The 13614-nt window shown below is 41.0% G+C and overlaps 3 protein-coding genes across 4 annotated transcripts; 1 reads left to right on the forward strand and 2 right to left on the reverse strand.

The window, feature by feature from the left end:
• Nucleotides 1–606: 606 nt before the first annotated feature.
• LOC109632434 (E3 ubiquitin-protein ligase TRIM11-like) lies at nucleotides 607–3263 on the forward strand. Its single transcript, XM_020091700.2, has 6 exons — nucleotides 607–1203; nucleotides 1804–1899; nucleotides 1985–2218; nucleotides 2338–2360; nucleotides 2448–2581; nucleotides 2665–3263. The coding sequence occupies exons 1-6, from the start codon at nucleotides 607–609 to the stop codon at nucleotides 3261–3263; spliced, it is 1683 nt and encodes a 560-aa protein (XP_019947259.2).
• A 1286-nt stretch (nucleotides 3264–4549) lies between these two features.
• LOC109632412 (hyaluronan-binding protein 2-like) lies at nucleotides 4550–8426 on the reverse strand. Its single transcript, XM_020091672.2, has 13 exons — nucleotides 8278–8426; nucleotides 7930–8050; nucleotides 7692–7787; nucleotides 7314–7424; nucleotides 7106–7222; nucleotides 6892–7002; nucleotides 6633–6804; nucleotides 6452–6549; nucleotides 5941–6373; nucleotides 5686–5828; nucleotides 5287–5421; nucleotides 5014–5159; nucleotides 4550–4894 (listed from the first exon to the last, which is right to left on the reverse strand). The coding sequence occupies exons 1-13, from the start codon at nucleotides 8335–8337 to the stop codon at nucleotides 4700–4702; spliced, it is 1938 nt and encodes a 645-aa protein (XP_019947231.2). The 5' UTR covers nucleotides 8338–8426; the 3' UTR covers nucleotides 4550–4699.
• Nucleotides 8427–8736: 310 nt separating this feature from the next.
• Nucleotides 8737–10546, reverse strand: LOC109630568 (probable E3 ubiquitin-protein ligase TRIML1). Of its 2 annotated transcripts, none has more exons than XM_069539027.1 (5): nucleotides 10292–10546; nucleotides 9921–10148; nucleotides 9763–9809; nucleotides 9542–9684; nucleotides 8737–9453 (listed from the first exon to the last, which is right to left on the reverse strand). In XM_069539027.1, the coding sequence occupies exons 1-5, from the start codon at nucleotides 10409–10411 to the stop codon at nucleotides 8882–8884; spliced, it is 1110 nt and encodes a 369-aa protein (XP_069395128.1). In that variant the 5' UTR covers nucleotides 10412–10546; the 3' UTR covers nucleotides 8737–8881. The 2 variants fall into 2 exon arrangements, with proteins under 2 accessions (XP_069395128.1, XP_019944394.2); XM_020088835.2 differs by having other exon boundaries at nucleotides 9915–10148.
• Nucleotides 10547–13614: the final 3068 nt, after the last annotated feature.

The following is a 13614-nucleotide window of genomic DNA, read 5'->3' on the forward strand; positions in this document are numbered from 1 at the left end:
GATCTTAATCAATTAAATAAAGAGCAATTAAACATATGTATTTATGAAAAATGTAGATAACACATTATATAGAGCTGATTGTTCTGTATAACAATATGACTACTCAAAATAACTGAATAATTAGGAAAACATTTAATTTAAAATCAGTTATGGTCAAAATAATCTTAACTCAAGGTCCACTTGCCAACTCACCATGCAGATACCTTGACAACAACAATTTAACCTGGGATTGATAAAGTTCTCTGAATCTAAATAAATTTTCTGATAAAGACTTTGAGATTAGACCCTGAAAGTTGCCCCTCAGTTAAAAATATTTAGTGAAACCACTTTTCAAGAATGAACATTCATATTAAAATTGATTTTTAGATTAAAGTAATAAGTGCTTATGTATTTTTGCTGAATCGAGTTTGTTGGAAATGTGCCGTTCAAGTGGAGTCAGTGGTTTGAAACGTTTACTGGATCACATCAACTCATCCTTTGTAATCTGACACTGAGGCACATGAGTGGCGTGTGCATGCCAAGAGAGGCCTGTGAAACATTCATGAGCAGGAAGGCTGCAGGAGCACAGGAGCGCACTGAGCTGCTGTAACAGGTGTGAGCAGAGCCATGGGGACTGTTGAGGAAACCTTGAAGTGTCCCGTCTGCCAGGATGTCTTCACAGATCCAGTGACACTCCCATGTGGACACGACTTCTGTCTCACCTGTATCCAGACTGTCTGGGAAACAGATGGGCGTGATGAAGGCCCTCACTTCTGTCCAGAGTGTCAGATATTCCTCCCCTCTGAGGCGACTCTGGAGATAAACACCACCCTTCAGACAAAAGTGAAGGACTTCGCCACTGACAGGCCATCGACAGCACAGCTACAGGCAGCAGCTCTGAGCAGGGCACCCAAATCACCTTCAACCGTCCGCTGTGACCACTGTATAGAGACGCCATCGGTGGCCGTGAGGACATGTCTCACTTGTGACGCCTCACTGTGCCAGGCTCACACCCTGCTGCACGAGCAGAGGTCAGCTCTTAGGGAGCACACGGTTGTGGAGGTGACGGGAGACCCGCTGTCTCTGAAGTGCAGGGAGCACCGTGACGAGCTCAAGCTCTTCTGTATGGAGGAGAAGGTCCCTGTGTGCTGTTTGTGTGTCCTGGTTGGCGTGCACAAGAACCACAAGGCTTCTCAACTCCATGAGGCCTGTGCACATTTCAAGGTGAACATCAATCTACTAATTCCTCAAATCTCTGTCTGTCTGTCTGTCTGTCTGTCTGTCTGTCTGTCTGTCTGTCTGTCTGTCTGTCTGTCTGTCTGTTGCTCTCATTCCTCAAGAACTGCTCATCTAATCTGTTTTCACACTTGGCATGTCTATTGTTGAAAATCTAATTTGGACTCACAAAACATTAATTCAATTTCAATAAATAGATAGCAGAGAGCAGTGGTCCAATACTCAGCAAATATCGGTTAACAGCAGTTATGAATCTGAATTTGTTTGATCATGGACGCACAACGGCTTCATTGCAGATAAACCAGGTAGTATGAATGCAATGATTTCTCTGCACTCTGCAACATAGACTATTTATAAAAAGCTCTGTGCACAATGTCCAGCACACAAACAATAAAAAGTGGCGGTATAGTAACTGTTTGAGGAGGACTCACTAATGACAAGAAATAATTCTGAACAGCCCATTCTGTACCAGTTAGCATCGATGTGTCATTGGCTAGTGTGCTTATTTTTTTGTAATCAAATGATAATTACTTAATTTTCTTGTTTGGGTACTCATTTTCTATAGGCCTGCTATCTTTCTATCTTTAGGGCATGTTAGAGACCTCTATGAACCAACTGCTGAAGAGGAGAAGTGAAGCAGAGTTTGCCATCAAGGACTTGGAGTCACTGTACACACAAACAGTGGTGCGATCTATGAAAGAGTGTTGTTAAATCATCAGTGTTTTATCCATAGAATCCTTAAATTGATCTAAAATGCTTTTTTTCCTAGAGGTTTGCTGCAGATTTCCAAGAGAGAATCTCAGACAAGTACAACAGGATCCGTGTTGTGCTGGATGGCGATGAGCGTCTGATGATGCAGATTATAGATGCAGAGGAGACACATATGACAGAGTGGCTGGAGGCCCAGAGGAGCATGATGGAGGCCCAGATTACAGAGATAGATAGTCTCAGAGCCTCCAGCAAGTTACTCCTTCGGGACACAAATGATCTGCGATTCCTGCAGGTAGGAATATGCAGACAGTGTGTTATTGTGATAATGTGAAAGTGTTGTACAAATGCAACTAAAACGTGTTCTGTGATTGCAATACTCACAGTTGTACATTACCCTTTTACTGCCAACAGCAAATCACAGCACAGAATCTTTGGTCAGTATATCATTCTTTTTTTAAAATCCAACCTGACATCTTTTGGTTCGAGTTATGCCCACTAATGATTTTCAGTTTTTATTGTAGTGACCCTCTGGATTTAGCACCAATCCAGGAAGTAGACAAGGACCTTTGTGACCCAGAGAAACTGAGAACAGTAGAGAGGCTGGTGGACGACCTTTCAGTGGCTCTGTCCCAACACTTTCCACGAATGTGGTCATGTTAGTGAGGAAACAAATATTTAGCAATCTAAAATAAACCCCCACTATCTCTGTAGTTGTGTAATGCATTTTTCTGTTTGCAGATCAAAGTTCTCCTGCTCTGGACTCAACGACAGCTCACCCAAAACTGGAAATAACCCAGGATGAGAAACAAGTGTACTGGAGGAGAGAGCCTGTCAGTGAGGCTCTGAGCCCTCAACCCTATGACTCCCAGTACAGTGTCCTGGCTCGCGAGAGCTTCGCTTCAGGCCAGCACTATTGGGAGATCATTGTCCAGGAGAAACCTTACTGGCTGATAGGTATGACTACTGGGTCGGTTGATAAAAAAGATGCAATAAGTCAGACTTCCTCCAGCCTGTGTGTAAACAACACATCCTGGTGCATCTACCATGGAGATGGGCGGTACCTGGCATTGCACGATAACCAGGAGAAGCAGCTGTCAGTGGGAAAGAGAGTCAGGAAGCTGGGCATACTGACCAATCTCCAGAAGGGGGAGCTGTCATTCTACAATGCTGATGCAATGACACTTCTTCACTCTTTCTGTGTGCAGTGCACAGAGCCTCTCTACCCCATGTTAAACCCATGCATTGATGTGAATGGGCTGAACAAGCAGCCTCTTACACTGTTGTGGATCAAGGACCCCTTGGAGTGGCATGTAAACACTGATGGAGGAAATGAGTGAACTTGGGGACAACAATAAACCCAGCAAGCTCTTTTTTGTCTGCACAAATATTTTGGCACATAAATGTTTTGTTTATATCACATTACACAGTGGACACATCAAACATGTTATAAGAATGTTTTCCTGTTCAAATAAGCTATTAAAGGTCCAGCATGTAAGATTTAGGTGAAAGGGAACTATTGGCAGAAATTTAATGTAGAATAATCCTCATGATGTTTTCACTGATTCGTTTCATCTAAATTGTATGAATCGTAGTTTTTTTTTACCCCAGATAAAGCCCTTTATATTTAAATACTTTATATTTACATCGAGGCGACCCTCTCTATGGAGGCCGCCATGTTTTTTACATTAGACTAGACAAACTAAACACCTCTTTAGTTTTTATGACAATTAAAGACCACAGTTTCTTTTTCGTGTTTGGAAGGGGAGGGTGAGATGAGGGGTATTCAGCAGCAACATGCAATTTCAACAATAGATATCACAAAATTCTACACACTGTACCTTTAAGGAAATGTTTGTGTTTGAGGCTTGTCTATAGTCATATATCGTTAACCTTACATTAACTTTTCTGTCTCTGCAGTTGTCCTGTAACTGTAAATATTTCATCAAGTGCTATCACTTGCACCGTCAAACAGCAATTTTGCTCTGTGTTAAAGTCTCTCTCCTCATTCAGCAGCTCTCATGTTCAACCTCATGCACTTCAGGATGTAAATGACCCGTGTGCAAACCACTGGCTTTGTCAGGGGCCCTGCAGAAGTGCTGCGTTGCAGAAAACAAAATGTCTTGGGAGGTCAAATAACACTGTTTACACACAACATATCTGTTTTCTTCGACCCACGGTTCATTTTGTGGTTCATCAACAGAACATTGCATGACACAATGAGCTGTTAAATGGTGGTTAGAAAAGACTAATTCATAAGAATAAAGTGTAACGTTTATGCCCATCTGTGGTTTTAAAGGGTTTAACTCTTGTGTAATTTCTGCCACCCAGGGGTCAGTTGAGGACATACAGTAAAGATATGAGGGCACAGATCAGAATAAATAGACCACTGATTCATTTGAGTCAATTTCTACAACGAAGGGTCCAATGACAGACCCCTGATTAATGCAAAAGTGATTGATCACCTGTTCGATCAAAAAATATGACACTTGACACTACAATGGGCTTACAGCTGTCACATTTTAAAATAAGTGTCTTTTTGTTTTCCATTCCAGATCACTTTTGGTGAAGATAAAAGCTAATATTGAGAAAATAGAGAAAATTAGGACACTGTGACACATAGATGAACAGTAGAGACTGCAGACTTTTTTCTTGAGAGCAATTTACAAAATCTGTTAAACTGACATGACAATGCGAATTTAGTTCAAGGACAAAACCATTTGATAAAGAAGAGCAGAATCCAAGAGCTACACACGATGAGCATGACTTGCTGCATTCATGGCTGCAGCTGATGGCCTGTTGCTTTTGGAAACGTTGCTTGAGTCTTTGATTTGATCCAGTCCAGGAAATGGATGACACGCGTGTAGACCCCAGGCTTGTTCGCCCTCCCACATTGGTCTCCCCAACTCACCAGGCCATAAATAACATTGACATGATTCTGCTTACAAGTCAGTGGTCCTCCAGAGTCACCCTGAAACAAGAGAAAACCAATGAGCGGATAGAAAATGCACACACTTGCAGAAAACACCTCAGATAAGTTAGTACTGTGAACGATAGCAAGCATTTAACTCACAAGATTCCTCTACTTACCTGGCAGGAATCCACCCCTCCCTGCAGGTAGCCAGCACAGAGCATGGTATTGTCCATAATTCTGCCGTAAACAGTGGGTTCAGAGCATTTCTGCTGGTTGATCAGCAATACATTGGCCTGGAGCAGGTGGTTGGAACCAAACCTAGCTGCAGAGACATGACATATAAGCATCTATTTTCAAAGGTCACATGAAAATAAAAATTTAAGGTTGAAAGAAATCATGACAATTATGTTTTTTTATTTTCCAGCTGGATGCGCAAATGGTGGTCTTACATTCCTCAGTGGCACCCCATCCAGAAATGGTGCAGTCTGTCCCATCAGGCAGTTGGGCATCAGGCAGACAGGCTGTCTTTACAAACTGGGTCTCTCTGGCACAAACACCACCAGTTCCATTCAGCCTCAGCAAGGCTTCAGATATTCAGAAAAGTCATGATAAAATAAAAAATGAAAAATGTAATTCTTGTAGTTTTACATCACACAAGTTTACAGATTCTGTAGAGTTCATAAAACATAATGTATATGGGATTCTTTGACACCCTTGTGATTCTCTCACATCCCATTCTTATCTAAACGAGGAAGCCTCAAGATACAGAATTAGGGCTCTGGCTTAATTTGAATATTGTCGGTACTATCAATGCCTATTTGACATGAAATAAGAGAGACACGGATCACCTATGTCGTTGTATACAGCTGTAGGAGTCTCCCTGTAGTTCTCATGCACAATAACTTCTTCAACTTGTGCAGTTTGCTCTGTGTATTCTGTCATGTTCAGAGACAGATCTCCCAAAACCACTTGCATGTCCTTTCTGCTTTCACTGTTCAAACACAAACAACAATAAAGATTAGATACAAGTTTGAACAGAATCAGCCAATTTTGTGTGGTTGGTTAGTTTTTTTCTCTCAGATTTGCATTACAATTGTACTCACATGCAGTGTCCTGCTGTCAGCACCCAGCAGCTGGCAATTAGAACTCCTCCGCAGATGTGTCGGAATCGCATGTTGGAGCCCTGTGGTCTCACTTGCACAGACACCTGCCAGGGTAAAGCGCCCGGAGGCACCTTCAGACCCCCAAAAATTCGGGTTATGGACCTTTTAGGCTGAGGCAGCCCACAGGTGGTGAACTGTGCTGGTGGAACAGTGGAAACAGGGCTGGGAGGAATAGTAGTGGGTATGGTAAAAGGTTGTGGAGCCTGGCTGGGCTTTGGGGTCATTGGGGGTATGGTAGGTGCTGGGGGTTGGGTTGGCTTTGGGGGTTGGGTTGGTATTGGCTTGATTTCTTCTGTGGAGTCAGGTTTTGTAGGTTTTGGTTTGGGAATAGTGGGATCAGGGACTGCCATGGTAACTTCAGTTGGCGTCTCATCTGAAAACACAAACAGAAAAAAGATAGCACAACTGGTTTTGTCATGATCGGAAAGTGTTTTGAGGCCTTAAAGCTGACCTGTTGGCTCAGGACACTCTGTCACATCACAGTAGTCCCACAGCAACTGGCGACCTCTTCTATAGAAACACCAGGGCATTGTGTCGCCATCTGGGTTTCTGCACCAAAGAAAACAAGTCAGATAACACCCTGTTGTAGCTGCTGTCAGCAGTTTGAAAAAAGGTATCTATCTTCTCCTGACCTGCAGAAGTTGTGGGGGCCGAGTCCATCTTTGTCCTCAAAGGCGGTGAAGGGATTCGTCCCTTGCTCCAGTATGAAGTGTGAGTTCCAGTAGAGGCATTCATCACCGTCATCAGTCTCACTGACATGGCCACGATATGACTCTCCATCCTCCACAAAGCAGTCATCGGGGCCTACGAGATGTATCACACTCAGTCAGCATTTGAGTTATGATGATGCTTTGATATCTCAGGCTGAATAATGTGGGGCACAGCATTTACCAACTTGGCAGAAATGTCCTCTGTACCCTGGACTGCACTTGCAGTCGAAGTCGTTATCATCTATGGTGCACTGGCCACCGTTTTGACACGGGTTAGGATCACACAGTTTATCTTTGGAGAAAAACAATAGTGCAGAGTGTAAGCTTGCTTCCAGGTACTGTGGAAAATACTGGCAGAGAGATGCCCTGTGTTATTTAGATGAGGAAATACTTACATTTCCTGCAGTCTGGAGGCTGGAAGGGCTCCTTGCACTTGCATTCATAATATGGGGGAGTTGACGTCAGAACGCATTCACCACGTCCACACCGACCTCTCCTACAATATTTTTTAGCTTAAAGGATAATGACAACGTTTAGTATTAATTCAATTTTGCTAATTTTTTGTGACCAATTTGCAGTCCAACAACTGATTTTTTTTCAAACCTCTTTCGCATCTTTTTCCTTTGTAAGGTTTGGGACAGTCACATTTGTATTTGTTCTTGGCTTTCGGCTCACACACTCCATTGTTAAAGCAAGGGTTTGGGTCGCATTGGCCTGAGAAATTAAAAAATAAATAAGCATTGAATGAGAGTTTTACAAAGCAACATAGCCTGTTAATCTAATATTATACAGATCTGTATTATTTACCCCCTGTAACTACCCCTGTTGTTGTTTGATGTTTAGTTTGTTTGTGAATTAGATTACCACAAATCAAATTATAACATAACATTTTAGTGCAGATCCAGATCAGGGGATCAGAGCAACGACCGCAAGTCAAGCCATTTACTGACAGAATACATGAGTGTTAACTCTGTCTCTTACCTTCTGTCTCTTGAAGTTCAAAAAGCCAGCCATTATGATCATCATCATCATCATCATCATCGTGAGAAGATCCCGACATGATCTCAAAGAAGTAGTCTATGGAACAATCATTTTTTTTGCTGTTATAAAGCAATGTTGTCTTCCCTTGTGAAGACTAAGAAGACGCTAAATGTCAAATACAAACATACTCTACATGTAATGAGCAATAAAAATGAATAGAACAATACATAGAACTTACCAATAATTAAGTCCTTAATTTTTTGTTTCCTTTTCCCATGTTGATCTCTCCTTTCAAGACCACGACCATGACCATCACCATGATGCCGATGCCGATGTTTTTTGTCCTTTTTAGGTTTCAGCTGAATAGAAAGTTTCGGATGACAGCACCACATATGAATCATAACAACAGAAATATAACGAGCAGTTGCTTAGTAATATTTTAACATATTCATTATCTTTTAAAACAGAAACACAGACAAGTTCTTCAATTAAATCTATTACAAAACATCACAGCCTTGTAAATATGAGCCAGTACATTTGCTTATTGATGCACAAGTGCTGTACAATACATCCAATAAACACGTACTTCAGCAGGTATAAGCAGCACTGCTAAGAAGAGGCAGAGAAAGACGAGCTTGAAGTTCATGATGAGGATCAGACGACATCCAGAAGAGTAAAATGAGAGTTTGCTGTCTGGCAGATCACTCACACTTTTCTAAACATTCATGGAAGTACACTAACCTTTGATTCGGAGGAGGTTGTCTGGCTCCAGTCCCTGCTGCTGAGTCAGTTTTATTGATTTTAGCTGTGCTCTTGCATGGTTATCTTTGTATTAATAACAATAATACAGAGTAAAAAAAAATATTCCTAACCACTTTTAATGAACATGAACATGAAAATCAATACCACTGTCTCAGCCACCTTATATTTCATTTGGAAATTCATTCAATTGAGTTTTGAGCAAATGGGTGAAGCATGCACTTTAGATTCAACACACAAGCTCAGAGAGCATATTTGCGAAGAGTTATTTGTTTGAATTTAGACTTTGGATCCACACACTTGCACCAGGTGCATCTAAGGATAAGCGACTCCTTTTTTAAAAAATACTGTGCATATTTCTGTTAATCTGAAAGCCTAAGAAACACACTGGAATGAATGTGTAGTAATTACACATGATTAAAAGAGACTCATCAGAGATCACTGGTGGGAGATGGAGCACTACATATTACAATAGGATTTGCATTGATGCTGTTGTGGTCATGACCAGGACACAGGGCCAGGTGGAGGCAGTCTGAGAAGGTTCCCGCACAGAACGAGAACAGCGGCACCATCTTGTCCGCCTCAAGAAACGTCACCAGTCCTGCGGGTAAGCTACATATGACACCAACCCGACAGAAGCGTTTGGTGAAAGGCAACTGATGGGGCACTCCTCCGTGCCAGGCTGTGTACTCCCCATCAAAGAACTCCACGCACCAGGACTCGCTGCCCCGGCCCAGCCAACAGTCCTCTGTGGTGCCCTTGCGAGGGATGGTTGGGTAGGTGATGCCCAGCTCCCAGTAAGTTTTCCCAGTCACGTCGATCTCCCAGTAATGGCGGCCAAAGCTGAAGGCTTGCAAGCTGATGACATTGAGGGTGGTGTCGAAGCGTCCAGGGAGATCCGGAAGCTGCTGCCAGACGTTTGTGTAGGTGGCACTGTCACCTTGGTGGGAGATGATGAGCTTTGGGTGGGCCGTCTCTGGATCCAGACACACCTCACTGGAATCTGGAGACACATGTTTTAGATTTTTACGTAGAATAAGCACCACACTGAAGAGGTCCAGTTTAAGCACTATAGAAATATGTTAACTGACAGCTCTTGATGAGTTTCCTCATTATAGGCGTCTGCGAGCTGATTAGCAGAAGCAGGTTGTTGGTGAGGCTGAGTATCTGTTCAGCTTTCGCCTCGTCCAATTTCACACTGCTCGGGTCCGTCGTGCTCAGCAGATCCATCACTCTGGAGGAGGCAGAGAAACATCAGCGTTGGCTCCACTCTCAAGCATTTTCTGTTATTAATAATGATCTGAGTCCACACCTGTCTTCTGTCTGCATGTCCTGCTGCAAAGGGTGTGAAAAGACAGACTGAGGAAAAGCAAAAAAAATCAAGATTCATACACTACACAACAGTTTTAATTCACATGAGAATGTTTTGATCAACTTGGTTTTGCAGCTGTTCAGTTTAATCACCATTACATCAGGCGTTGTGAAGGTCTGGTCCAGTGCCACAGTGAGTCTGGCCAGGTCCTGCTCTATCTCCTGGATCAGTGAACAGTTCCTCTCCATCAGTCCATCCAGAGCGGAGACCGCAGCCCGTTCCTCCATCTCCAGGTGGGACAGGGTCAACCTCAGGTCCTCGTCCAGGACGGCCTGGATCTCCTGATATTTCCTCACAATGCTCTCCCTTATCGCTGAGGACTTTTTCTAAGTCAGGGATATGCATTTATGAGTTTATTATACTGTCTGACCACAGGTGTAATCACAGTGTCTTTTGTTGCTGGATAACAAAGGTGACAAGAAGATTCCATGTTGTGGTAAAATTCCAGCACTGCTGAGTGTGAACTTACAGTGATTTCTGATTGTCGGGCTGCCAGCTTCTTCAGTCTGTATTTCACTGCTTCTCTTTGCCTCTTTAAACACTCCTGGTGCTTTTCTAATGTCTCCTGTAGAAAGGGTTGGACACACATTCAGCACAGCTCCGTTCAACAGCAGTGAGGAGGATCTACAGTCAGACTCAACAGAAGCAGTTTATTATGAGACCTAATGCAGATAAAGTGGAGCTTCTCCAACAGTAAACAGTGTAACTTCCATCTTGTCTTCAGTCTTGTTTTGAATGTTTATCAAAAGGTATTTTCTTTATTTTAATGGTTAAGTTTCATGTTATAATACAGCACAGAAGATTTTTACCTTCTTAAGTTGAAATCTTCTCCCATCAATGCTATTATATCACTGGCAGTGTTGTGACGTGTATTATACAGGTGGAAAATCAGTAAACACTTTATCATACAGTCCATGATTTACAAGGTAATTTAGTTAGTGGTTACAATAAAAAACATAAAAGTCCTACATAGAGACACTTGGAATAAAATCGATAATTGATAAAAAGGGTGTCACTAACCTTTTGCTTATTATGTAATTGCGTTTTTTAAAAAGCGGGGACCAGCCACCATTATGTTAAAGGTCCAATGTGTAAGATTTAGGTGAAAGGAATTTTTTGGCAGAAATTGAATATAAAAGAATCCTAGTGATGTTTTCACTGGTGTGTAATCACCTAAATTGTATGAATTGTTGTTTTCTTGACCATAGAATGGACTCTTTATATCTAAAAACTTTATATTTACATGGAGGGGGTCCTCTCTGTGGAGGCCACCATGTTTTTTACTGCTGTGCAAATTGGACAAACTAAAACCTTTCGAGTTTTCATGACAACTGAAGTTCACCACAGGTTCTCTTTCATGTTTGGAAGGGGAGGGTGAAATGAGGGGCTATTCAGCTGCAGCATGAAACTTCACCTCTAGATGTCACTAAATTCTACACACTGAACCTTTAAAGCCCAAATACCATAATCTTACTATGTAATTTAAAATAACTAAGAATAACGATAACTAGGTTTAACTAAACAACTGTTTTATGCTCCCACTGTAAATCTGTGATTTATTATTATCTAACTTGTCTCCACCTAAGTTTGTCTCCTTTATGACATTATTTAAATTCAATAGATTACATCTGACAAGAGAACATTTGTTTTCTACTCCACCTGTTCTTAGTTCCATTAATTGTTTCTCCTTCTCTTTCAGTTGTTTCTAACTTTTGTCCAGTCAGTATTTTATTGTGTCATACAAACATTTACACTTAAAATCACAGGCTGTATTATAATACAGTGTTATTGTTCCACAATAATTTCCCTTGTGGCTGAATAAGGTCAAACTGCAGCTTTCAGAAACATGCAGTGATGTATGACCTGGCACTTTGACAAGATTGATTTGAAAACAGACAACTTAGTCAATTAATTATATTTCTGTATTTCTTGGAGAACCATCCTGGTGGGATTCTCCTTTATTGTCACTATGAATGTAACCATGCTCTCCACCACTGTTGACCATTTTCCACAGCACTTTGTTCTCACCGTAAGTTTTACATGTGCATGCACTGGATGATTCTGTGAAATCACAATGTGCAGGTTATAGAAGACTGATGTGTTGAAACTTTCAGTGTACATGCACTGCCAGTGGGTTTCTCAGTGGAGTAGCAGAAACCTTGCGTGAACTTTTGAAAGTGCATTTGCTTATTCACAGGATGGGGTAGAGACAATTTTTAAAATTCTTACCTGGTTTATTGATTTGTCTTTTTATAGAGAAAAAACATATCAGACACAAATTATTATACCAAGCAACATATTTTTATATGTCTTATAATTTGTCTGGAGGAGATTTTTAAATTGTCCTGCTTTTCTTGGAGCCAGTAGTCAGTTTCATTTCACCATATGTGGAAATTAAAATTGGAAAAACATTATACATGCTTGAGGTAATAAGAAGTCATGAAAGTTGTATACATTATTTTGTGCCTTCTAACGGGAGCATCACAAAGTCAGAATCAATTAGGATTGGAAGAATGCATGTTAGATATGAAAAATAATTCTGGCTGTGTAGAGTAAACAGCTCAAGGCTACATTTACCACTATTAGCAAAACACATTTACACCAACCAAAGGTTGGTTTATTTTGCACTATTGGTAATGAAGACACCAGGTTTTGGCAAGAAATAAGAAGGTAAGGAATAAAAATGACAATATATATGGGACTGCTGCACTGATTTTAATCAGACTATAATCACAACTATTAATCATGATTCTGACTGGTAGCGGTACAGTGCTTAAACTGTGGAGAATGCTTTAACTAAGCTTAAGCTACTTTGTAGCACTGCTTACAAAACAGTTATTTTTTGCAAAAGTACAAAACTATGCAAGACTTGGACACGTGAGCCAAATCTTTTATCTTCTTGCACGTGAATGCATCAATTGGGAAGAGGTGTTCAAATAATTATTGTTTGCAACTTCAATAACACATGAAGATATTAGTGGAAACAGAGAGTCATGATTTAAAATTTGAAGCAAGATTCAAATTGCAAAGTAGCTTTTTAATTCTTTCATCATTCAGTTGCTTAATTGATTTAAATAAACCGTGGCTGTGTGTGCTATGGAAAATGGTCATTTATATTATATGTTAGCATTGTAAGTGGGCTATGGTCTTTCAAGACACAATCAACAATCATGTATGCATTTATACTTGCATATGATCAAACTGTAAATATTAACAGGAGTGAAAATATGTTTCTTTGTCGGGGCTCCAACTAGTCAGTGTTTGTATGGAAGACACCATCTGATTGGTCATTTAAAAGTCAACAAGTCCTCAGACTACCTCACAGCCATCACTGAACCGGTGTGATCAAATATGGTGAAATGCAGAGAAGAAAACACAGAGGAGAAAAGAGGCGGTGGTACCTTTGGTATAGCCGAGGATCATATGATTTGTGGTGATTTAAAGCTTTATTGGCTTAGATTTCAATACAACAAAATGGCAGTGTGGGTTTTTCATTTATAAAACAGTACTTTCAAATACAGTTGCTTCTTTCATTTTGTGTTTTACCTTTTTGAATGTTACTGTATGTCGGCTATGGCAATAAAATATATTAGGATATGTACTTCCAATACATGTAAAGGGAAAGTGTCTGGCTGTGTTTATGAGAGCCTGAGAAGAGAGACGTTTTCTTTTTGTCAGGGTCGGATGAATGTTTTTGCGTGTACAGTAGCCAGGAGGGGAAGGAGACGGATAATGTGGAGGTGCTTGGATCATTCATTTCCATGTAGATCCAGAAAAAAACAGTTTGTGGGT

Source organism: Paralichthys olivaceus, chromosome 14, assembly GCF_024713975.1.
Source record: "Paralichthys olivaceus isolate ysfri-2021 chromosome 14, ASM2471397v2, whole genome shotgun sequence".
Taxonomy (NCBI): Eukaryota; Metazoa; Chordata; class Actinopteri; order Pleuronectiformes; family Paralichthyidae; genus Paralichthys; species Paralichthys olivaceus.